The 25,278-nt window shown below is 37.6% G+C and overlaps 2 protein-coding genes across 5 annotated transcripts in view; one reads left to right on the top strand and one right to left on the bottom strand.

Annotated features, from left to right (window-relative positions):
* Positions 1–17,084, bottom strand: part of LOC123313036 (integrin alpha-PS2) — a 103,695-nt gene extending 86,611 nt beyond the window's left edge. For all 3 annotated transcript variants that reach the window (XM_044897707.1, XM_044897708.1, XM_044897709.1), the window contains exon 1: positions 16,621–17,084. In XM_044897707.1, coding sequence (XP_044753642.1) covers positions 16,621–16,790 — 170 coding nt within the window. In that variant the 5' untranslated portion in view covers positions 16,791–17,084. The remainder of the gene's footprint in view (positions 1–16,620) is intronic.
* Positions 1–25,278, top strand: part of LOC123313034 — a 112,847-nt gene that overhangs the window by 1,677 nt on the left and 85,892 nt on the right. For both annotated transcript variants that reach the window (XM_044897699.1, XM_044897700.1), the window contains exon 3: positions 24,555–24,754. The gene's annotated coding sequence lies outside the window, so the exon portion shown is untranslated. The remainder of the gene's footprint in view (positions 1–24,554; positions 24,755–25,278) is intronic.

Raw genomic sequence — 25,278 nt, 5'->3', positions numbered from 1 at the left:
TTCTAGAGACGTTGCAGGTTCGCTGTAAAAAAATTATCCAATTAAGAGGAGAATATGTTGAGTAATAAAATATTTTGACATTGAAATTTTGTTTGATTCTATAGTAGGTTAAGAACTTTTCAATATATCCACGTATAGCAGGTACGATCTAGGTCACGTAAGAGTTTATGATAGATTGGAGATCCTCAATTCCTCAATCCGTACAAGGCTCTGAAAACTCTACAATGTGGTTCATATTAAAAGGATTTTAATTCGACTCGACAAAAAGGGCCTCAAGACCCAGCATGTCCAGGTTGATCATTTCAATTGATTGGACCATCAGGGTGACATCACCTGATAGAATTTCATCTCGGAAATCCCCTGATCTCTAGAAACGGAAACTGCCCCTCGGAAAAGCGATCGACGACGTCGAAATTGGATTAACGAAGGCAAATAGACTGCGCCCAGCGGAGTCAACATTCTCGATCCTTCTCCACCATCGATTGCATCAACTTTCGCTCTTGGCCGACTTAAGCAATTCATAACGACCATAATGCTGCACTTGTTTGTCCATCGGTTAGCGGAATGGGAGGAAGGCCGCGAAAATCCTTTTACGGCAACGCACCGCGAGCAAATGTTGACTTACCTGACGGTCGCTAGGTATCGTCCCGAAATTCGAAGGAATTCGATGAGTCGAGCGAAAAAAAAGCACGACGCGAATTTTACACAATGGGATCTTTGGATAACGTCGGACGTGGTCCAGGCCGGCTGAAGTCGCTGTAACATATGTTCTTCAATCTTCTGTGTGCTCATATGGAGAGAGAAGGTTGTTTTTTGGAGGAACTACAACTTTCAGGATATAATGAAATTGTTCATTCGGTTTTTTCAGCTACGAATTGCAAAATTACAATGATGGCTGAATTCAGATAGGCAACAACTTCGTGTCGTAATTTTTATTGATTAACTGCCAGTTTCATAGTCAATTTTGCATCCTCCTTAGTTTTTGAAGCTTCCTTCAGTTCAATTTTTATTAGGACTCTGGGAGGCTTTAAAATTTGAGGAAATTTGGAATGGATTATGAAAGAGGCTGTTTAAGAATCTTCAAAAGACTTCAAAATTTATCAAACTGAGATGAAACTGATTAGATTTAGATATACGAGGATATATTAAAAAATTCTTAGCCTACTATAGAACTGAACAAACTATTTTGTTACTCAACAAATTCTCCTCTTAATTGGATACATTTATTACAGCGAACCTGCAACGTCTCTAGACATAAAAAAAACGTTTCTTCTTGCTCTGCAAACCAGACCTCCACAGCTTTTATTACCTCCTCGTTGGAAGAAAATTTACTACCTTTTGAACTTTTTTCAGTTGAGGAAAGAAATGATAGTCGGATGGAGCCAAACCTGATGAATAAGGGGGGTGTACTAGTAATTCAAACCCTAAATCACGAATATTTTGCATGGCAACATGAGATTTGTGTGCAGGGGCGTTGTCCTGCAGAAACAAAACACCTTTGGATAGTAGAGTGGTCAGCAAGAACTTTTCCAGCAGATTTTTGGCCACGAAACTTCTTAGGTCTTGGAGAACCAGAGTGTCGCCATTCCATCAATTGTTGCTTTATTTCTGCATGGATCGTAGAAATGTACCAAAGTCTCATTCATAGTAACAATTCGGTTGAAGAAATCCACATCTTGACGTGAACTATAATGATGAACGCGTTCGTATGAAATATTCAGTGCTTCAGATATCCGTTTTAGCCCAATTCGACGGTCTGATAAAATCATGTCATGAACTGCATCGATATTTTCGGGGACTGACACAGAAAGTGGCCTTCCCGATCGATCATCATCTTCAAAGAAAAATTCACCTCTTTTGAAGCTTGCAGTCCAATTTTTCACGGTCGCATACGAAGGACATTGATTACCAAGGGTATTAAGCATATCTTCGTAAATCTGCATACCTCTTAACCCTTTTATATACATGTACTTGATAATGGCTCGATACTCCAATCTTTCGATTTCCACAATTTCGGTAAACATCTTCTTTCTTTTAATTTATTGTGTAACTCTGGTTTACTTTTTTAACCTCAAACTTCACACTGACACTTCTAATGAGCTATTGTTCGTTGCTATGGTAACACAATATTTTTTTATGCATGAAACTGGTCTAGGCTAACTAGATATCAATACATCCTCGTAGATCACTCAGTAAATAGTACACTCAGTAGGTACACTTCAGTGGAAAGGAAAATGCCAGTTATTTCCGAATTTTGACCCGCAACGACACCTCTATGGCTGACCTGTCTTTTAAATGTACTTTACCGCATAAATATTGTTCACGCGTTCTCGAAAACAGGCTTCTTCGGTGACTTGAAAAATGTACTTCACGCTTTTATTTCCTCTTAAAAACGGAGGCCGCCGTTTGCGAAATTTTATAACGGTTGAACATTGGAATGACGATAAATGAAGTGGAGAAAACATCGAGCCCCAGAATTCCTGAGCTAACCGCGAATTGAATTTTTCATCGCGTTCGAATGGAAATGGAATAAATGTCACAGCTTTTCCTTGTGAAAATGGATTGGAGCAAGATGACAGGCAGAATTTACATGCATGTATGTGAACTTTGGGCTTATCCTCTGATGCATAACTCTAGGAATGGTGGGCCAACGAAAACTTTAAGCAACAACAAAAATGGAGGGAAAGAATTCTTATTTTCATCTGATGATATTTCGTTCAGCTATTTCATATCACATTGGGTTTTGTATCTTTTGAGTTTATTTCCTGCCTTTTATTTCATTTCTTGTGTAGATGTTGGATACTTCTCTATTTATCATTATATTCAATAAAATGCCAAGTTTGTCATCGTTATCTGATTCTTCTTTTATGTCCGACTTTTTGATGTATCTTACTCAAAAAAGGGCCTATTCACGATTACTTGTAGGCTTGTAGGACAAGGAATTCTTGCACTGTCACAGACATGCACAGACTGCCTACTTCGCTTCTGTGGAATTTCCAACGTTTTTATCAACATTATTCAACTGTGATCATGAAACAGGTGTAGCGCGACAAACTTTTCTAGCTCCACAAAGTATTGGTGATGCTGTTACAGTTGCTATTTTATCTGTTTCATGACCATATCGCTGTAGCAACTCTTATCGAGTGCATTCATTGTTCGCTTTTATGAACAATTTTTTCCTAACATTGGTTCGATCTGCTGTGACGTGGGTGACCCGGATTACTTATTATGGTAATCCCACCTACTGTTGTGTTCTCTTTTGCGAATTGTCTCGTAGGTAGAAAATCTCCAGATATGCCAGTATTGGGAAACTTCCTTCTTTTTTCCTAGAAAAATTTTCGAGTACACTCATCTTTGTTGTAGAGAAATTTTACGATGTGGGTTCAGCTAGTTCAGAATGATATCCATGCTCTGGAGTCTGGTCTATAGATTTTCAATCTGTATTGAGATGAACTTGAAACAGACTGTACGATTTTCACAAAATAGTTTTTATACCACGACACGTATCACGATAGCATCTTCAGGTGGGTGGTGGTAAACACCAGTTTGAGAATTCAAACGTGCAAATTTTAACATCCTGTATCTCGAAATCGAAACGTTCGCGATCCCATTTTTATGGAACTTTTTTCTTAAAATAACTGAAGGAATCTCCCCTCTTCGTTTGTACCTCCAATACCCAGTATACAGGGTGCTTTCAAAGGTGAGGCTTTTTCTTTGACATGTAGAACTCATCAAAATAAGTCGTTCAACCAAAAACTGTCTATATTAAATATCTAAGATGGCTGAGATACAACCTCTAGAAGTTCGACAAAATTTCATTGAATTTCAAGTACGGGACTGTGGAAGGTGACTCCCGGCCTCGCAAAAACGAAACCAAACATAAACATATGGCTGGACAATGAATGGTTCAGTACCAAGTTTATCGGATTAGATGCATCAGATCACTTTTGGGAGAATCATAATTGTTGTATCGTGCAATTTAGGGTGAAAAAAAAATGTAGAAAATCGAGACAGTTTCCTGAAAGTGCTTATGTTAGTTATGTTGAAAAAGTGTTATGATGTTTCCCCTTTTCATCCTATTTTCACGACGATTGTTGGAATGTTCGAACAAGAATAAGATTGTGTTGCCCATTGTGAGAAAATTCGTGAATAATTCAGACGAATTTTATTGGTTGAGAAGTATTATTCTATTTTTTACACTTGTCTCCTAAGTCTCTTCTGTCAGTTGGTATCGAAATGAGCCATTTCATAAAATCGTGTAAGTTACTAAAAATTAATTAAAACAATTCGGCAATCCTAAGTTTCCATTTTCATTACCACTTGAATATCGAACGAGCCAATATCCTAAACGAAACCACATGGTCAAATCAGGAGATATAACTTTTTTCCCACTGCTTTGCGATAACTCAGCTAACAAACAGCCTAGGGTCGTATAAGGATCTATTTCAGTAATTGTTTTTATTTTTTTTCAACTTAATCATTTTGAAACTTCTGTATAGGTGATTTTTGATGAAACGCTTCATTTTGACCAGTTCTACCTTCTGTTGAAAAAAAAGCCTCACCATCAAATACACCCGGTATATGAGTCAACGAGAATTTCCCCGAATATTTCTGGTCCCAAAGCGATGAACCGTAAACGGCAGTAAAACAAGAGTACCCACTTTGGATAACGAGAACCACATTCTGATTTATATCTCCTTGAACCAGATAATAAACCACCACCAGACCCCGTCCATTCGTCAAAATATAAAACAAACACATAACTCGACTTTACGACTCCAGTTGTTAAAAACAGTTTTGTAGCCGGGTTCGCACCACCCTGAAAACACGTGTTGTCACTGACTGCATTGTCCCACGTCCAGTGACTCCAGTGGGAAAACGGGATTGCCACATCTTCGAACTGAGGGTGCAGTAAATGAACTCCGAAATCTGAACGAAAAAAGGTTGAATGGAGCACGAAATAAACTGCTCCACAAGAGTTAGGGATATTGACTTAAATTGCAAAAAAATATAGTTAAGATAAGATTTTTGTGATGAAAATTCATATTAATATGATTTCAAGTTGCAAATAAGTTTAAGCCTGTGAGTCTGCAGCGTATACAGGGTTGTTAAGAAAAATCGAGCTAAATAACGAAATTTTATTCCCATAGAATTCAAGCATTTTAAGACTATCAATACAATTTATGGCCTCCACGAGCATCAATAACAGCTTGACATCTTCTTTGCATACTACACACCAGGTTGTTGAACATTTCTTGAGGAATTTGGTTCCATAAACGGGGCAGAAGCTCTCTCAGATCATTTAAGGATTCTGGGGTAGGTTGATGATTATCTAATCTTCTTTGGAGCATATCTCATGCATGTTCTATGCATTTCAAATCTGGTGAGTGCGGAGGTATTGGTAAATGTGGAATACCAAGCTCCTCGCGTGAATTCTCAACTATGGCTGCACGGTGCGGTCTAGCGTTATCGTCTAGAAATTGAAAAGTTTCACCAATAGCAGCGTGAAAATTTGGCAGAACATTGTCAATGACATGCTGCCTATAGTGTAAGGGGGTCATATTTCCAGGACAAATGTGTAGATCTGTGCGCCCGTTGAAACATATCCCGGTTCATACCATAACACCACCCCCTCGGAATGGATGTACTTCTTGGACATAGTGACGATTACGGGGTATGCGTGGGATTGTCCATACCCTTATTCTTCGAGAATCTGAAAATCGTCCATATCTGGATTCATCAGTGAAAAGGACAGTACGCCATTGATCGTTCCAATTGATATGTTGCCTTGCCCATTCCAGTCTTTGACGCTTATGGTCACGTGTTAATGGAACTCCTCTAAATGGACGTCTAGAACCTAGATTCACCTCTCTCAAACGTCGTCTGATGGTTTCGATGGAAACTTGGACCCCATCTGCATTTCGAAGAGTATTCCGTTGCATTGTACACGTAGATGTAGGCTTTCTTCTCGCCGAAACGGTGATGAAACGATCCTGAGGAGGTGTTGTTTTTCGTCGCCCACCAAGCCCTGGTCATTCCAACTTGGAACCTGTCTCCCTGAACCTATTCCAAAGTCGAGATATCACTTTTTGGCTGACTTGGAGCCTTTCCGCTACAACAACCTGAGTTAGGCCACCCTGTAGCATTCCGATAGCCCTATTAGCCTCAGTGTTTGTGAATTTACGTCTTGGCATTTTCAGAAAACTCGTTTCAAATCGAAGCCGTTGATAAACTGACTTCATTTCAAAATAAGAACATTCATGAAGCATATGCAAAGAACCAAACTTCAGAAAAAAGGCGACCAGATTGACGAAATGTCTCATACTGATTTTTATTGGATCGATTCAAGTTGTTATTGAGTTTTAAATGATTTTACAGCGATTTTCTCGAAGATTACATACTTTTAAAAACGACTGAATACGATATCCGTAACTGTTGTGGAGCAGTACCTATATTTCATAATGAAAAATTTTAGTAGGTACAGAAAAATTTACAAGAACCATTCTTCTGAAAATTCATCACCGCATTTTCGGGTGAAATCGCCTCGCCTGGCAACTGTGGCATACCGAGAAAAGCAATAAAGAGGGTCGTTGAGATGCTCCACACGTGCTCAGCATAAGGCGGCCAGTGAATTATGGCAGAAATCTCGGTCTATCATCTGATCTCGGGACGGTTGGTAGCGGCTTTGGGGTCAGATGATGAGATCCCGATGATTTTGGGAATCGTACACGTCGGCAGTTTTGTACCGATGACAGGTAGGTGGTCCAGACAGCGTCTACGGGATTTATGGTCAGTTCTGGAGGATTTCTCGACGACGATATCAAGGGACGTACAGGGTGGGTCAATGAAAAAATTGGAAAGAAGAAAACGACTTGTCTTCTTCGTAACTTCAACCCCTAACCAAATAAAAGCAAGAAACTGGAGTATGGCTAAGGGACGTCATCAGTAATAAAAGGTTAAATTCATTCGTTTACTGATTCATTTCACGACAGTCAAAAGACCTTTTCGAAAGGATACCAAGTTGTTAAATTTACACTGCTATTCAACATAGAATTCAATTCGAAATAATGTTCCGTTTGGAGAGGTCTTTTGATATTTTTTCTCTCATCCCTTTGTTGTGTAGGAAATAATTCTATACTCAGAATAAATTCTCTACACTATAGTGAAATCTACATGGTGGGCAAAATTCGATGGGATTGAATGGCAGCTCTGTAACCGTAAGAGCTAGGGAAAAATTGATGGCACGCTTCGGACCCCGATTTTAAAAGATTGTTATGGCCAAAACCGCATGCTTCTATCTTCTTTTGTTTTCAAGTTATAGGTGGAAACTCATTTTTCGGCTCTTCGTTCTTGTGCCTCTATTTCGTAAAGTATCAGTGATATCGAAAAACGAATGTTACATTCTACAGACACTTTTTCATGTAGAATGCAGTGGCGTAGTCAAAGATTTTTTTCACTCCGCCACTTCAGTGATATAGTGATAACTTTCATTCTTTCGAATATAAACCCTGTGTTATTCTTACATATTTCAGTCCCATATTTTTTTCTGGTTCAGAATATATAACATACGTCGTGTCTCTGTTTGTTCTTCCAATAAAAAAACTGAAAAACTAGTTCGGTCTAGTTGGCAGGTCATTTCATTGATATATGATCATGAACTTTATGCTCCTAAACTGTGCCCGGTTATTAAATGACACAGCCTTTGCCTTTAGTGGATTTCCTTAGGTTTATTATTGAGATATTAAAATTTTAACAACCTTGTAGATTTCAAAGAATAAACCTCATTATTTTTACTAATATGAGAGACGTTGAAGATCATTCATTAATTCCGGATATTTGAAAGCATGAGAAATTTTCCAATATGGAATGAATCACTTTCAGGAAATTTCATGAACCTAGATTCAACTGAATATGTTCCGAAACCTTTTCAACTAGTAGATAATTTAAATACCAGCGCCACAGCCTTTTCAAACACCTTCACAAATAAAGCTGTGCCACTACTAGTAGAAGTTAATTGGTAAATATGAAGTAGTCATGGAAATTCTCATAATTTCCTCATTTCCCGAGCATCTTCTCAAATATCCGGAATGAAAGTGATCTCCAAAATCTGTCGTAACCTGACACAACATAAGAGCATAAAGTTCATTATCATATTATCAATGAAAATGAACTGCCAACTTGACCGAACTAGTTTTTCAGTTTTTTTATTGGATGAACAATTAGAGATACGACTTATATTATATATTCTGAATCAGAAGAAAATATGGGACTGGAATATGTAAAAATAACACAGGGTTTATATTTGAGAAAATAAAAGTTATCACTATATAACTGAAGAGGCGGACTGAAAAAATCTTTGACTAAGCCACTGCATTCTACATGAAAAGTGTCTGTAGAATGAACATTTGTTTTTCGATATCAATGATACTTTACGAAATAGAGGCACCAGTACGAAGAGCCGAAAAATGAGTTTCCACTTATAACTTGAAAACAAAGAAGATACAGGGATGCGGTTTTGGCCATTAACAATCTTTTGAAAATTGAGGTCGGAAACGTGCCATCCATTTTCCCTAGCTCTTACAGTTACATAGCTGTCATTCAATCCCATCGAATTTTGCCCACCCTGTACAGAGTGGGTCAACGAAAAAACTCCTCATCATATGCTACCTAAGGCGACAATCCAAACACTTATTGGATCTAGTTTCAAACTCCTGAAGGGACTTTTTGGAATGATCTATTCCTAGAGTGTTTTCCTTTGGTTTAATCCTTCCTTACTCTTTCTTATATGTGGTATTTATTGGTGCATTTTCCTATACCACAGAAAGGTTCTGGCCCAGTGAGTGACGTTTGTGCTCCCTGTCTGGCGAGTGTGTTGTCCACTTGTTTCCTTTGATTCCAGAGTGATCCAGACTGATGAGACCTTGTCGTGGTTTTTATGCCAATTCCATTAAGGTTTTGAGTAATTCAAGGACAAAAAATGAATAAATACACAGAAAACATATTCATAATGGTACTAAGGATTCGATTTTGTTAACCATCAGATTCGGATTTGGGAACAAAACCTAAATTTCAAATGTCCACTGTATTCAGATAAGGCGACCTGGCTGGCCACTTCCCTTCTTCCAAGACAGCTTCGAGGTCAATGCCATGAGAAGTATAGCCGCGGCTCCCTTGAGGAAATGGATAAGTCGGCGAATCCTCTGCCTGCGTACGTAGCAGAAGAAGCTTTAAAAAGCCCCCGAAGTGATACATATTGCTCGAATCTGGAGAGTCCGCGTATAGTATCCGACATTCGTCCTAGATCGGATATTCCGCGGGCTAAATATACATCGGGGTGTGCCTTTCGGGGCTTGGCAAGATGCCACTCTCTTTCCCTCAGTTAGTGTCGCCTCCGAAAGCGTAACTCACTACTGTCACTCATTATTACTACTGAAATGCAGACTGGGAATTATTTTTCGTGCACGTCGCCTACACCTAGCCGCTTAATGAGCTTCATAACCGACAAATTTTATAGGCAACTAGGGCTAATGCGACCGCCATCGCCTTGATTGACGAGATTTTGTTATTAATTTGATTGAAAGGTTTAACCGGCCCTTATTTACCTACGCGTCGTGAAGTAGGTGAGGGATGGTATGGATTTTAAGCTTATTGTTGGTATCTTGAATATGGTGAGATGCCTGCGTAATTTGATGTGCAAGAAACCGTGTCTTCATTTGAAAAAATGTTCAACAATCGCAGAGAAATCTGTTGAATATTGAGCTACTCTAAAAGAGCAACTCTTCTAGTAATAAATCTGAGAATTTCAATCATCTAGGTGCAACCGTTCGGTCTTGACGAATTCAACTCATCTTTTTCAGTGTTTTTCGAAGGTTAGCTTTCGAGTCGTTTATCTCTCAATAAAAGTAATCGTAGATGGAAATGTGATACATACTCTGAAAGAGAAACTCTTCTAGTAATAAATCTGGGAATTTCATACATCTAGATGCAACCGTTCGGTCTGAACCCAGCTTTTTCAGGATTTTTCTAAGGTCAGCTTTCAAATCGTTTATCTCTCAATAAAAGTAACCGTAGATGGAAATGTGATACATATTCTCTTCTAGTAATAAATCTGAGAATTTCATCCATCCAGGTGCAACCATTCGGTGTTGACGAATTTTCAACTGAACCCAGCTTTTTCAGGATTTTTCAAAGTTCAGATTTCGAGTCGTTTATCTCCCAATAAAAGTCACCGTAGATGGAAATGTGATACATATTCTGAAAGCGCTACTCTTCTAGTAATAAATCTAAGAATTTCGTATATCTAGGTGCAACCGTTCGATCTTGACGAATTTTTAACTGTCCCCATTTTTTTTGGGGATTTTTCCAAAAGGGCAACCTCTTCTAGAAATCCCTGGGACTTAATAATCTGACGAATAACCACTTCATCTTGCTTTCTAACTTTATTCAGGGATCATCATCTTGTTTGCTCGGATGCTCGGGTTTTTATTAGAATATTACCTATATTCCTACTTCTACATAGAAGAACTAGAGACTGAATTGAAAGATTTGAACTAGGACGTGTTATTCAACCATTACACGTGCTATTCTATCGCAATAGATCATCAGGTGGGTGAAGGTATACCTATAAAGCTGGTATTCCAAACTCGTACATGCTCTTTGAGAATATATCATATTTTTGAAAGTATCGATGATGAATTTGAAGAAAATGGACGCTCCATGTTGATAGGTGAAAACTCGAGCCAAGCCCAATCATAATAACCGATTAAAATTTGTGTTTATAGTAGTGACATGTGAAAATCGATGTGTGGAGTCAGATTCTGTTCAGCCAATGGTCATCAATTGATGATGACGAAGGAGCTTTTTCGACAATATTCAAGCGGCTCTTAAATTGAATATAATCAGCATTTCTCAGAACATAATGAATTCACAGCACGCAGCCATATCGAATTCGGCTGAAAATTTAAATTAACTATCTTGTTTCGTCTTATGTCATCTCCTCGATATTTGCGAAAGGAACTCGTTGGAATATGACTAAAAAGCCCCTTTATAGAAACACAACATTCGTACTGTTAGTCATCAGTCGAAGGAACCAATTAAACCACACTTCGACGTAGGTGTTTATAAAGAAACGATGAAATGGTGTTGGCCAAGAAAGTAATTAATTAATCATTGTGGCCCTGAAAGACCACAATGTGTGGCGCTTTAAATGGCAAGTTGGCGTTGCGGGAGAAATTGCACTTTTTTCTGGACTAAACACGCAAGGTTGTTTACCTTTTCCCCCAGTAAAAATCGAAACAGTGGTATGGTAGTTGTGTTTGCAGAATTTTGCCTCAATTACGAGGATATATTGAAGAATTCTTAGCCTACTATAGAACCAAACAAAATTTCAATGTCAAAATATTTCATTACTCAACATATTCTCCTCTTGATTTGATATTTATTGCAGCGAACCTGCATCGTCTCTAGACCTTTCAAAAATAATATTTCTCTCGATATTTCTTCTTGCTCTGCAAACCAGACCTCCACAGTTTCTATAACCTCCTCGTTGGAAGAAAATTTCCGACCTTTTAAACTTTTTTTCAGTTGAGGAAAGAGATAATAGTCGGATGGAGCCAAATCTGGTGAATAAGGTGTTCTAGTAATTCGAACCCTAAATCACGAATTTCTTGCATGGCAACATGAGTTTTGTGTGCGGGGACGTTGTCCTGCCAAAAAAAACACCGTTGGATAGCTTTCCGCGTCTTTTCTCTTTAATTTTTTCCCGTAGAGTGGTCAGTAATGTCGAATAGTAATCACCGGTTATTGTTCTGCCCTTATCCAAAACATCACTCATGAATACTCCATGGCAATCCCAAAAAACTGAAGCAAAAACTTTTCAAGCAGATTTTTTGACACGAAACTTCTTAGGTCTTGGAGAACCAGAGTGTCGCCATTCTATCGATTGTTGCTTTGTTTCTAAATAGTAGAAAAATGTACCCAAGTCTCATCCATAGTAACAATTCGGTTTAAGAAGTCTACTTCGTTTCCAAATCGAGTACAGATCGATGCTTCTACCCTTGCACGCTTTTAGTCAACATTCAAACATTTGAAGATAATTTTGCAGCATTTTTTCTAATATCCAAATTGACGTGGAACTGCATCGATATTTTCGGGGACTGACACAGAAACTGGCCTTCCCGATCGGTCATCATCTTCAATGGAAAATTTACTTCTTTTGAAGCTTGAAGTCCAATTTTTCACGGTCGCATACGAAGGACATTGATCACCAAGGTATCAAGCATATCTTCGTAAATCTGCTTACCTCTTAACCCTTTTAAATAAAGGTACTTGATGATGGCTCGATACCTCGTATATGATTATTTAGTTTTCAGTTCATTGAAGACTTTTTGTCTCATTGCTGATTTTCCCTAGCGTATTTTATCTTATTTCAAAGTTCAAAGAGACTGATAGTCGTATTATCGTCTTGCTTGGCTGAATTTGAAAACCCAAATTTGGTCAAGCAAGTATGCCTAAAACTTCAATAGGGAGAAACATACATATAACTGATAAAGAATTCCATTACCTCTATTCGATCATGCCGATCAATTAACGGCACAATCACAATAGTTGTTATCTACATTGCACAAGCGTTTCCGATGCGTTTACAAATAGGAAAAAAAACAGGAAGATGCACATTCAGCTATCTCATATCTCGCGTGCACGATAAAAATACTCCAATAATAGAATAATGACAATTACATATAGAAATACCCGATTTCCTTTGATCTTTTTCCTTCCATTGAGTGACATTTCGTTATCGTACACAAGAATGAATAATTATTTCGATTAATTAATTCCGATTGAATTCTCACTTCCAAGAAAAGTCAATGAATAAGGTTCGTTTATTTATAGGGTGTTTTTGATAGAGAAGGTTCATTTGAGTCGAAGCTATCATTATTATCTTAATTCAGAAGAGTGGATTGACATTTAAACATAAAGGGTCAGGTGTTAAACGAAAAAATTTCATTTGGATTTTTGTTAATTTCCGAATATGGACTTTTATCATCGCATCAACAGAATAAAAAGTTGTTTTGACATTTTCACCTTACTTTTTGAGATGTGTAAATTCTGAAATTATTTGAAATCAAATATTACCTCATTTTTAGTCATTAGAATATTCCCTAGAGAGGGTCTTGATTAAAGGAAATGTAAAATTGTTGGGGCAAAATAATAGTTCGACAGTTTGAATCTGATCGAGCTAAATGTCCTCTTCTCGAATTCGTACAGAAACTTTATATGAAAGTAGGCATCTCCCTTTCGATCTCAATTTGAAATTTCCTCGATCTCAAGATGACGATCAAAAAACGATTACCAAAAATTATTTTCAGGCAGGGAAGGACGACGTCTCAATTGAATTGTCAACGAATTTCGATTTAAATTGGTCCGACCTATTGTTTGCCCGTTGGAAATTGTTCCCCATGACCTAATTAATATATGGCTGCCATAAATTGATGGGAGCAGTGATAATAAAGCGTGGCGAAAATCCAATTAATCTATTCAGGACCATGGACGCTGTTTGTTGTTTTTCAAAAAATATTTGGATATTTTATAAAAAATATCGTATAAAATTGTCCTATTGGGACAAGATATCGTATACAAAAGGTTTTGTTGTTTCCCATATAGTTAGATCCGAGGTCAGATCAGTAATTCTTGAAGAATATTGTTGTTTGATGTATGATACATTATAATAATGCACTATTTTTATGTGTGGTTGAAATTCAGAAAATTATTGGTACAAAATTATGCTCTATCAATAAAATTTCTTCAGTAAATTTTATAATTTTCAAATTGTGGAAGCTTGTGCTCGACCCGAGGCTCGACCATACACATATGAGAAAAGTCTTCATATAAAGAAGATGCATTTTGATTTTGATACCTGTACAGGGTGTGCAAAATTCGTTGTCTACTGAGGAGTTCTCGAGAACTATAAGAGATAGGAGAAACAGATTTTCTAGGTCTTTTTTCATGACTAATCTAAATCTAAAAACAGAATCGGCCTATCATTTTTAGATTTCGAGTTATAAACAAAAATTGAGAATTTGACGATTCCGAAAATTTCTCATAACTTTTTTGTCTTCGAAGTTACAGATCTGAAACTTGAACCTTCTAAGGCACTTTCATACGGAGATTCTACTGACAAAAGATCATTTTCGAATTCAAAAAAGTTTGCAAGTTCACCTAATGATTCGAAATGAAAAAATATTTTGAGCTCATCAGTGGATTCTACGTAAAAAAGTGCCTGTAGAAGTTTCAAGTTTCAAATTTGTAACTGCAAGAACAAAAAAGTTAATAGAAATTTACGACATTGTCAAACTCAAAAAGGCAGTATCGTAGAAGGCTGCGGTTTTCACCATTCTTCGTTTCGAAAATGAGGTCGGAAATGTGTCATCCGTTTTCTTCTAGCTGCTATAGTTCTCGAGATTCTCTCAGCCCACCCTGTACATGGTGAGTCTTTGACGAGGTCTTTGACTAGTACAAATATTTCAACAGTAGATTCTTGAGGTCAAAAGAAACACTTTTTTCGTAAACCATTTAATCGATTCGACCCTGATGAAAAGATATAGCCTTTTTAAGTTCTTTATGAACTGTGCCACCCCTGTCAAAACAAAATACCCTTCAGAATAACTAGCTAAATCTGTGGCACAACACATCTGTGGATCTTTTAAAAAGAGTTGCATTCGGTCAAAGCACCCAAGTTTTCGAATTTCACAGATTTTTTTCATTTTGTTTTTTGCGATTCTCGGAAAATTAAATCATCAAGGGACGACCTCTATACATTTTTATATCATATCGGCAAACTGCAATTCAGTTATCTCCCAAGCTTCACCACCTCGTCCATTCCGATTTCGGAATTTAATTTTTCTGGTCACGAAAAGGTCGGAGAAATTATGATAATGCATTTGACGCAGATTAGACACATTATCGCCGAATTTCTTCCGTGGCCCGGCCGGCCCGATAAAGGGCCATAAAAATCTTTTCAAGCATGAATTCTAATGATAGGCCTTATCGGAGATAGTGCCTTCTGTATATATTGTTATTCTGAGTGCAACTTTACGAGTCTGTTTATTTGATTTGGGAAAAAATTCGAAGAGGAGGAATAGATAATTGGTTTTGTTTGCGTTGCGGAGGTTTATCGCTTGCATAATGACTAATTTTTTGTAGGTAGGACTGGACGACGTTGGCGAGAGCCTAATGAATGGGTTATGAAGTGATTATGTGTTTATTTTTGTCGTTTCTTCGGAGAAATTTCTGTTAGTTTGGGCGAAAATCATTTGTATATTGAATATTTCGATTGTAAAATATCCAGTATTATTAGATTGAATCTATGAGGGCTCCTACTCAAAAGTGAAGTTTGTAAAAGGAAGTTGAAGATTCTCAAAACAATTTTTCTTTCAGATAGTTCTCATGTAGAAAGTTGTCATCTCTTCAACTTGTGTCTATTTGATTTCAGTGAATCAAAGTCAGTTTATCTGTTATAAATATGCTTGAAGAGGTTGATTAGTATATCCAATTGCGTTACTTTTGATGTCAGAAAATGTACAAAGTGTCCCAAACCCAAGATATGACATCATCGATTATTTTTTTGAATCGCAATTCAATTTACTATTCGACCTATCCGAGCATATTCCAAACATAAAAACTGTCTTTGATTTACTGAATTTATTTCAAGTTAGAGACTCGCAATGTGAAATCGATACCTATATCCAGGATCCAGGTAGTTCACACTGGAGTTGTATTGAATATTTAATTCATTTCAAGAATTCAACAAAAATCATCTTCAAAAGTTTTCTCATAATTCAATTCTAGCTTATTAATTATTAACTTCGTGTTTTTTTTTTATCGGAAAAAGCTTTATCATTCACCGATCATTTTCTGTGAATCCGAGAGTTAAATTCAGCAATCCTGGAAGGCGTTTTCCTTTGCAAAAATTGCCCTGATTTGTCGGCAGATAGTTCTGGAGATCAAATGTCTACCACATAATTATGTTTATTTTATCTTCTTCCGATTATGATTCAGAGATTGAATTTCAGCAAATAATGCAAATATTCCGTGCAATTTATTCGAAATCAACAGTGGGTCTCGATTTCTAGTTTACTCAGTTGTTATATCATTCTCTATGGGATATTCTGCATGAATAATAAGTCTTTATGTCGAACACAACAATACCAAGAGCGTGTTTCGGATGATGAAGTCATTTCGGTCGATTATTTCAAACTGGAACTTGCAAATGATCGCCCAAAGGCGTTATTTTTGCAGTTCGCGACAGTATCTGCTATAATATCCAGATTATCTTACTCCTCATTCGTTCTGAAAACCTTGAGTCGCATAACTTCTAAGTTTAAACGAATATGACAGCATGCAGATTAGGACGTGACCTCGACATTTAAATCTGACGAATATGAAGTGAGGTCAAGGAAGATGTGACAAAAAATAGTGCCAATTAGCGATAGCAGAAATGGTTTTCGAAATTGTCCCAAAATTTTCAAAAAATCCAAGTCAACACCAATTATACGTCACTTAAAATATCGAAAAAATTTATACAAAAGTTTCGCGAAAATTAAACTAAATTGTCTCAATTACCATCCAGTATTCCTTTCTTTATGCAACCCCACAGTAAACCCAAACATCGATTTGTGCTTGTCCGGTGGTCCATACACAGCATAGTGAAAACTCTCGATATTGAAACAAGTCACTGTGAGAACATAACAAGTCAACAGAACAACACTGAACAGAAAATCACACTGGCACATTTCGAAAAACGGAAAATTCACAACCAAAAAAAAAAAAACAATGATCGCTCGTCCAGAAAGATCGCTCGGACCGAAACTTCCCGCGCGCAAATACGAATTGCGATATTTTTTTAATGGATATCGTGTCTCGTTGGGCTATTTGTAATTCATTATCGACAGCCTTTATTGCCGTTTTTATTGACAGAGGAACTTTATGCGTGTTGCGAATTTAATGGTGTTCATCTGAGAGGCGCGCACATTTTGAATTTGTGGATCTTGCGTTCTTTACAAGGTTCGAGTGCTTATGCGACTGAAAATTTGTAGGAACGATGTTTTCAATCTAGCCGCCAAGCTATTTTGAAATAGTGACGTGATGCGCACCGGCCATCTGTTGGGAAGTCTGTGAAATAGATGGAGGCAACGATGGAATCTGTAAGCTGGAATATTTGTCAGTTGGGCGGCATCTATTTACGGATTGAGAAACATGAGCTACAAAAACAACAGGTTTCTAATTCTCCAGGTAGATGTTTTTTCGATAGTGATATAGATGTCACTACTAGGTGAAAAAATTCTACAGTGACTCTAACTCGCTGTAAAAATTCGAAAAAGAATTCTGATAATCGAATGTTACAAGTTACATTTTAGCTTAATCATAAATATAAAATATACTGTTGAAATTTAAGTGACTATTTACTAGAATCAAATTTTCACTATTGCCGTCCATACCATGTGGGGACGCGTATGTTTTGGGCATTACACACCCACAAATTATGGTCCTCATGACACTTTTGACGTTTGATTTAACAAATTACAAGAAACTCATATCTTTTAGATGTGATTAGATATTTTTGTGGTCCGTATGGGCCATAACATTAGGTATGATGAAGATGCATTCATTTTCTTTGGCGTTCGAAGTACAAACAGACGTTTGTCTCCCCCCATTCAAAATATATCTGTTGTTATATTCGGCTATCCCTCCTGACTCTATCTACCTTTCTTCATGCTGTCCTCGCTTGAAACGTCACAATTTCATAGCAGAGCCCACCGTCCGTACCCTGAAGATTCTCATCACTCGTGAGATCTCGCTAAACCTCGAAGTCAAACGCGATGACGACCATCTATCAGCGTGGGCTCGGGATTGTTGCCCTTACCGACAACGACGTCGACCTTGGGCTAATTTGCCGGCCCACAGCCTCACCAAGTGGCGGTCAGTATCTTTGCGAGGAGAAAGCGAAGTTGAATAAACTGCCGAGTTGCGTACAGGGCGATTCTGCAGATTGGATCGGGTACGAGAGTGAGGAATGATTGCCACAGAAGCGATGAAAATTTGAGAGAGAATATTAATTATTCTTTTTGAGGAAATTCTGCTCTGAGTGCAAGTCATTAATCTTGCAGATTTGTCCTACTGGTCTTTCCTCTCGTCTATACAGAAGTTCGAACGGTTTTGGTGTGGACGTTATTGCCAAATGCATCTGAACACTGTCCAAGGTTTCATGGTCGTTCGGTCGAGATTCGGAACATCTAAAGCTGCGTCTAGACCGAAGTTCGGAAGGCAACGAAGGCAATCTCCTTCGAATATAAAAATCAGTGTGACTTCGAAGAGATCTGAAGCAATTCGAAGTTATAGTCCTTTTCTGATTTAGTTTTGAGTTTGGAATTGTTGGATGAAGTTCTGTAATATTGTCGACGCCTGGAATTGATCTGGGTGCTCAGTTCAATCAAGAAATTGAATTCAGTGAAGAGTATACTTTCGATCTGTGTATCAACTTCTCATCAGAGTTGCGGTAAAGCCTTCTGAGTTATTGAAGTATATGTGGAGATGGTTGATGAGAATTCTGGGTACCGAGGTTAGGACCAAGTGCGGAAATTCATTAATTTTCAGAGTTCTATCGACAATTATCGCACGATGAAGAAGTTATCAAACGACCATTAAGATATGAGGGGTTCATAGCTGAGGTGAACCAAGTCCATACAGCCTAGTTTTGAGATGAATGACTTAGAAGTTGTTTATCACCAATTAATTTAAAATGGACTTCTTTAGATTTTAAAAGGTTAGTAATAAGCATATATGCTTACATTCAAACCTATAATCTAAAGAAGTCACTTTTGAATTAATTGGTGATAAACAACTTCTAAGCCATTTATCTCAGAACTAGGCTGCATGGACTTGGATCCCTTCAGCTATGAACCCCTCATATAAGAGGGTAAATATTTGATTTCTCATAAATAATAAACATTTGACAAGAATTGGCAACTTCAATCAACTATTGTGGGGCAGTATATTTCACAATAATGTATTACGATAGCTTGATGAAGTAGATTCATCCATTTTAATTCCCAATAAGTGTCATCGTGATTTATATTCCCTCAATATCAGGCTTTCTTCGCTTTAAGTGAACTTAAACCGAGGGACCTATGGCTTTCCTCTGGGGCGCAGCCAGTACGGCGGGTAACACCAGTAGCCTTTCATTAACATCGGCGTAACTAATGCAAGAGATGGTCTAGGCGAGCATATACGCAGGAAATAAAACTGGCCCGGGATTAAAAAACCGATTTATCGAGAGCCATTAACGTTCGAAAAGGAAGCGATCCCGCAACTGTGTGCCGTGTGGGACTTCTAATAACCGTCATCGGTACACGGACGTTGTCGTTTTCTATGATACCGGGTTACGTATAGAAGGCGGGGTCTTTTAGGTTAGGTTAGTTCGGATACCATGTTAACGTATCCATTGAGTTCATATGGGCAATATTGCGAATGCGAAGTCCGTTGCAAATGAGCTATAGGATAGGCTGGCTACATCAGATTCTTTTGCTCATATCAGACCAGGACTTTTCCCATGTGTGGAGCTCAGCGCTCCACAGCAGAACCACTGATTCACTGATTGACTTTTCTTAATTGGATACATTTATTGCAGCGAACCTACAACTAGATCCTTCAAAAGAAATTTTTTCTTTTGTTCTGCAGACCAGACCTCCACAGCTTTTATTACCTATGAGTATGTAACTCATTACATCAGTACATACCAGGATAAATTGAAAAATTCTTACTGCGGGTTTCATAAAACTTTGATTGTCCGATCAACGATTTGACTGTCACGCGATTTCTAAAACGAAACCACTGAAACATTTTCATTTCTGAATATATTGAAGAAGTAGCAATTAAAAATAATTGAATGGACGTATGAACATCATAATTTTATGCGAGAATGATATTCTGATGTGTGATCATGACTGAATTGTCGATATACAAATTGACGTCCATTCGTCCATCAAGCGTTGATTCCCCGATCTAGCTTTATGAAACCCTGGGTTAGCCTACTATAGAACCAAACAAAATGTCAATGTCAAAATATTTTATTGCTCAACATATTCTCCTCTTAATTAGATACATTTATTACAGCGAATCTGGAACGTCTCTAGACCTTTCAAAAAAAAATGTTTCTTCTTGCTCAGCAAACCTGACCTCTACAGCTTTCATTACTTCCTCGTTGGAAGAAAATTTACGACCTTTTGAACTTTTTTTCAGTTGAGGAAAGAAATGATAGTCGGATGGAGCCAAATCTGGTGAATAAGGAGGGTGTTCTAGTAATTCAAACTCTAAATCATAAATTTTTTGCATGGGAACATGAAATTTGTGTGCAGGGGCGTTGTCCTGCAAAAACAAAACACCTTTGGATAGTTTTCCGCTTCTTTTCTCTTAAATTTTTTTCCGTAGAGTGGTCAATAATGTCGAATAGTAATTTTCGGTTATTTTTCTACCCTTATCTGAAAAATCAATCATGATTACTCCATGGCAATCCCAAAAAACTGAAGCAAGAACTTTTCCAGCAGATTTTTGGACACGAAACTTCTTAGGTCTTGGAGAACCAGAGTGTCGCCATTCCATCGATTGTTGCTTTGTTTCTGGATCGTAGAAATGTACCCAAGCCTCATCCATAGTAATAATTCGGTTTAAGAAGTCTACATCGTTTTCAAATCGAGCACAGATCGAACGCGATGCTTCTACCCTTGCACGCTTTTGGTCAACATTCAAACATTTGGGGATCCATTTTGCAGCAATTTTTCTCATGTCCAAATTGTCGTGAACTATATGATGAACACGTTCGTATGAAATATTCAGTGCTTTAGATATCCGTTTTAGCCCGATTCGACGATCTGATAAAATCATGTCATGAACTGCATCGATATTTTCGGGGACTAACACAGAAACTGGCCTTCCCGATCGGTCATCATCTTCAATGGAAAATTTACCTCTTTCGAAGCTTGCAGGCCAATTTTTCACGGTCGCATAAGAAGGACATTGATCACCAAGGGTATTAAGCATATCTTCGTAAATCTGCTTACCTCTAAACCCTTTTAAATACAGGTACTTGATAATGGCTCGATACTTCAATTGTTCGATTTTCACAATTTCGGTGGACATCTTCTTTCTTTTAATTCATTGCGTAACTCTGGTTTACTTATTTACTTAATTTTGTGACACTTATGGACAATTTTTATTGTTTTGGCTTGCTGAAACTAGTCAAATTTTATTTTTTGCGTCATTTCTTTCAAAATAAGAAAAGTTCCACTGCGATCGAGAAGGTAAATGTGACGTTTTTTTGTAAGGCGTCCTCCCATACATTATCCTCACTCTGATCGTTTTTTTTTATTCTCTGATAGGCTGTCCTAGACAATTCCGCTTGTATACAGGCCTAATTTTTTTTAGAGGTACTCTACAGGCTCCCAGGTATCTCCCCTTATATCAGTCTGACATGCTCGATTAAATCCCGAATTTTCCTCTTGGGCTCCCCAACTAAAAGCAACGAAGGTAACTTTATGTGCCGAAAGTAACAAATCCGTTGGCTACGAACCGGTCAATCGAACAATAGCGACAAAAACTGACGGTCGTGACCAGAAAAACACACGAGCAATTAATCAAAACATCAAGGTGGCCAGTACGAATTTTTTCAACTCGTAGCTCTTTCTTATCCGACTGCGTCCAACGGTTTGGCATCGCCCGAAAAGGACTAACCAGCATTTGCATCTTAATGCCACAAATTATTATCGAAAGGTTGCAAGTCGAGGGTGTGGAAACGGTTCGTGGTACAGATGAAAGATAATTAAGACTGTACGGATTTTTTCGCTCGTATTGAAATTGCGTGTACGATTAATTGATACCTTTGTGGGCAACGTGGACGAAGCTGCGTCGTTTATGCTCACATCTACGAGGATACGTTGGAAAATTCTTAACCTACTATATAGAACCAAACAAAATTCAATGTCAAAATATGTTATTACTCAACATATTCTCCTCTTAATTGGATACATTTACTACAGCCAACCTGGAACGTCTCTAGAACTTTCAAAAAACTGTGTGTTGTTACTCTGCAAACCAGACCTCCACAGCTTTTATTACCTCCTCGTTGGAAGAAAATTAACGAACTTTAATACTTTTTTTCAGTTGAGGAAAAAGATGATAGTCGTATGGAGGCAAACGTGGTGAATAAAGGGGGTGTACTAGTAATTCAAATCCTAAATCACGAAATGTTTGCATAGCAACATGAGATTTGTGTGCAGGGGCATTGTCCTGCAAAAATAAAACACCTTTGGATAGCTTTCCGCGTCTTTTCTCTTTATTTTTTTCCCGTAGAGTGGTCAGTAATGTCGAATATTAATCTCCGGCTATTGTTCTACCCTTATCCAAAATATTACTCATGATTACTCCATGGCAATCCAAAAAACTGAAACAAGAACTATTCCAGCAGATTTTTGGACACGAAACTTCTTAGATTTTGGAGAACCAGAGTGTCGCCATTCCATCGATTGTTGCTTTGTTTCTGAACCGTATAAATGTACCCAAGTCTCATCCATAATAACAATTTGGTTTAAGAAGACTATATCATTTACAAATCGAGCACAGATCGAACGCAATGCTTCTACCCTTGCACGCTTTTGGTCAACATTCAAACATTTGGGGATCCATTTTGCAGCAATTTTTCACACTGACACTTCTAATGAGTTATTGCAGCAATATATTTGTGTGCATGAAACTGGTCTAGGCTAACTAAGTATTGATACATCCTCGTACATACCGACGAGAAAGCTGAGGACCTTGATCTTCTACTGCTAGATCTTGTTTGCTATGTTGGTCTCGTTTCCTGCCAGGTGGCGCTAGGGTATATTCATACACTGTAGCGTCTACTAGCATTGAATGAAGAGGCCGTCAATTCGTCCCAGTCTCGTCGATGAGGAAGATGTACAGGGTATCTCAAATTGCTTGATTTTGGCTGGTTCTGGTACATCTAGACTAGAAGGTCTAGAGAGATATTTTCCGTATTATGCTGTTCAATACTACGAAGGCGTAGAAGGGCCACATAATATTTTAAAAATATTTTTCGGAATTCAACAAAATTCCGAGTTCAAAGTCGAAATTTAGTAAAATTCCGACTCTGAAGTCGGAATTTTATATACTTCGAAACCGATACAGGCTAGATGCACAGTGTGTTGTTCTACGACAACATAGATTATTTCTTCATATATACAGAGGGAGGGCCTGGGAGCTCAATGTTATTTTATGGTTACTATTTTAGTACTGGGATTATTCAAAAACATGTACTTCATGACAATTTTCTCCAATAACAATACATCAAGTTCAATATTTATTAAAGAACAACGTGTTTATTTTGTGAAAGTTGAATCCTCCCATGAATATCTCAGTATATTTGGAAATGAACCAATTTGTCATAGAGCAGCCTATAAGAGGTTTTCTCACCGTTGTAATGACCTCTTCATGTAAGAAACATCAAAGCACACCAGGTGTACCTCGGCGTGTTATGATTTCCATTGAGATAGCCTCACGTGTACATATGAGAAGGACATTTTTTCATAAAATATCCTTAATATACCTAAAAAACAGTCATGTCTAAAAAAATATTCATGTCATGTCTCTAAAAGGTTATCATATCATTGTTATGACCTCTCATAGAAGAAAATTCAAATAATAATGTACACCCTGTGTACATAATTAATCATTCATCATAAATGTGGGAACACCTAGTATTATATGAATTTGAATATTTGTAGGAAAGCAAACTGTAATTCAGGAACAAATCTACGTCGTCATAGAACACCCTGTAGAAGTTCGGAACTAAATAAAATTCCGAGTTTGAAGTCGGAATTTAGTAAATTCCGACTTTGAACTAGGAATCTAACGAAATTCCGACTTTGAACTCGGAATTTAGTTAAATTCCGACTTCAAAGTCGGAATTTAAGGAAAAATATTTTTAAAATATAATGTGGCCCTTCTACGCCTCCGTACAATACAGCGAATTCTGTTAGAAAAAATTGTCGAATCCCTTTACAGAATGATGGTACTCAATTTGGGAACTTATTATGAGTTATTTTAAAATGGATTATAGAAATACTGCTCGATATATATTCAAATTGAATATAACATGGATTACATGATTTTGCTGAAGTTATAGATGTTTCTATCGCTACACTAGTGTAACTTCGTGATACTTCCAACAATCGATGATTTCGAATATAATTTTTCGAAAACAAACTTTTCTGTCGTGCCTCGTACAAAAATTCGTCGAGAGCACTTTGAAGTCGGTCTATACGGTAAATAAACGAGGTACACGTCCTGCCAATATTCTCGAACGCTAATCGGTCGTCTTTTTTATTAACAGCGAGTCCTTCTCGCGCCCACCACGTCGGGATGAATCGATACAAATTCGGAATTGATAAGCAGCTAGGAGCGGTTTTAATGCAAATCCATAAATGGTCCGTTTTACTTTGTAGGTCAGCCGAAAATTCGGTCGTTCTGATGCCGATCATGAAGGAGGCAGGAAGAGGTAGTTTGATCTTTGACGGACCGGGCCTTGGTGTTGGATCTTCCGCTGGTAACAATGGACGATTTGAGGCGAGAACCCTTGAAACGTCACGATGAGCGATTGGGATATGGATGAGCGTGTCAAAATGTCGAAAAAACGGTCGAAAAGGTGAGTGATGATTTGTTTTTGAGATCTCTTTCACTGTTTCTTTTAATTCCTGATAGGTTCCAACGAAGTAAGTTGAATTCAATTGTATATGATGGTTAATTTTTAGAATTTCGAAAATAAATATTTAAGATGCCTATAACTCCGAAAATAAAAGTTTAAGATGCCTATAACTCCGAATTCGTGGAGCGGATTTTGACCATTTATCGAACTCGACCTGTTCACTTGGAAATTTATAGTTTCTTTTAGAAATTAGAGTGTTTACTGACTGACAGAATCGAATTTACCCACGAGTTCGTCATCATCGACTTCAACCTAATCGTTTGAGATCATTTTCTGCTCGAAATTCATCAATGATAGACATTAGGGCAAAAAAGTAGAGCTTTTGTTTGCCAGCGATAATCATTCGAATGAAATGCAAAAATTTAGTAACATTAGACCATCTTTTTGTATTATTCATAATCCTGCATGGTTGCAAAATGGCGAAAGCACCGGGTAATGAAAATATACCTATAACGTTGGTTCCA

This window comes from Coccinella septempunctata, chromosome 5 (genome assembly GCF_907165205.1).
Source record: "Coccinella septempunctata chromosome 5, icCocSept1.1, whole genome shotgun sequence".
Classification (NCBI taxonomy): domain Eukaryota; kingdom Metazoa; phylum Arthropoda; class Insecta; order Coleoptera; family Coccinellidae; genus Coccinella; species Coccinella septempunctata.
The sequence above is the reverse complement of the archived record's forward strand: the minus strand, read 5'-3'. Positions and strand labels throughout refer to the sequence as shown.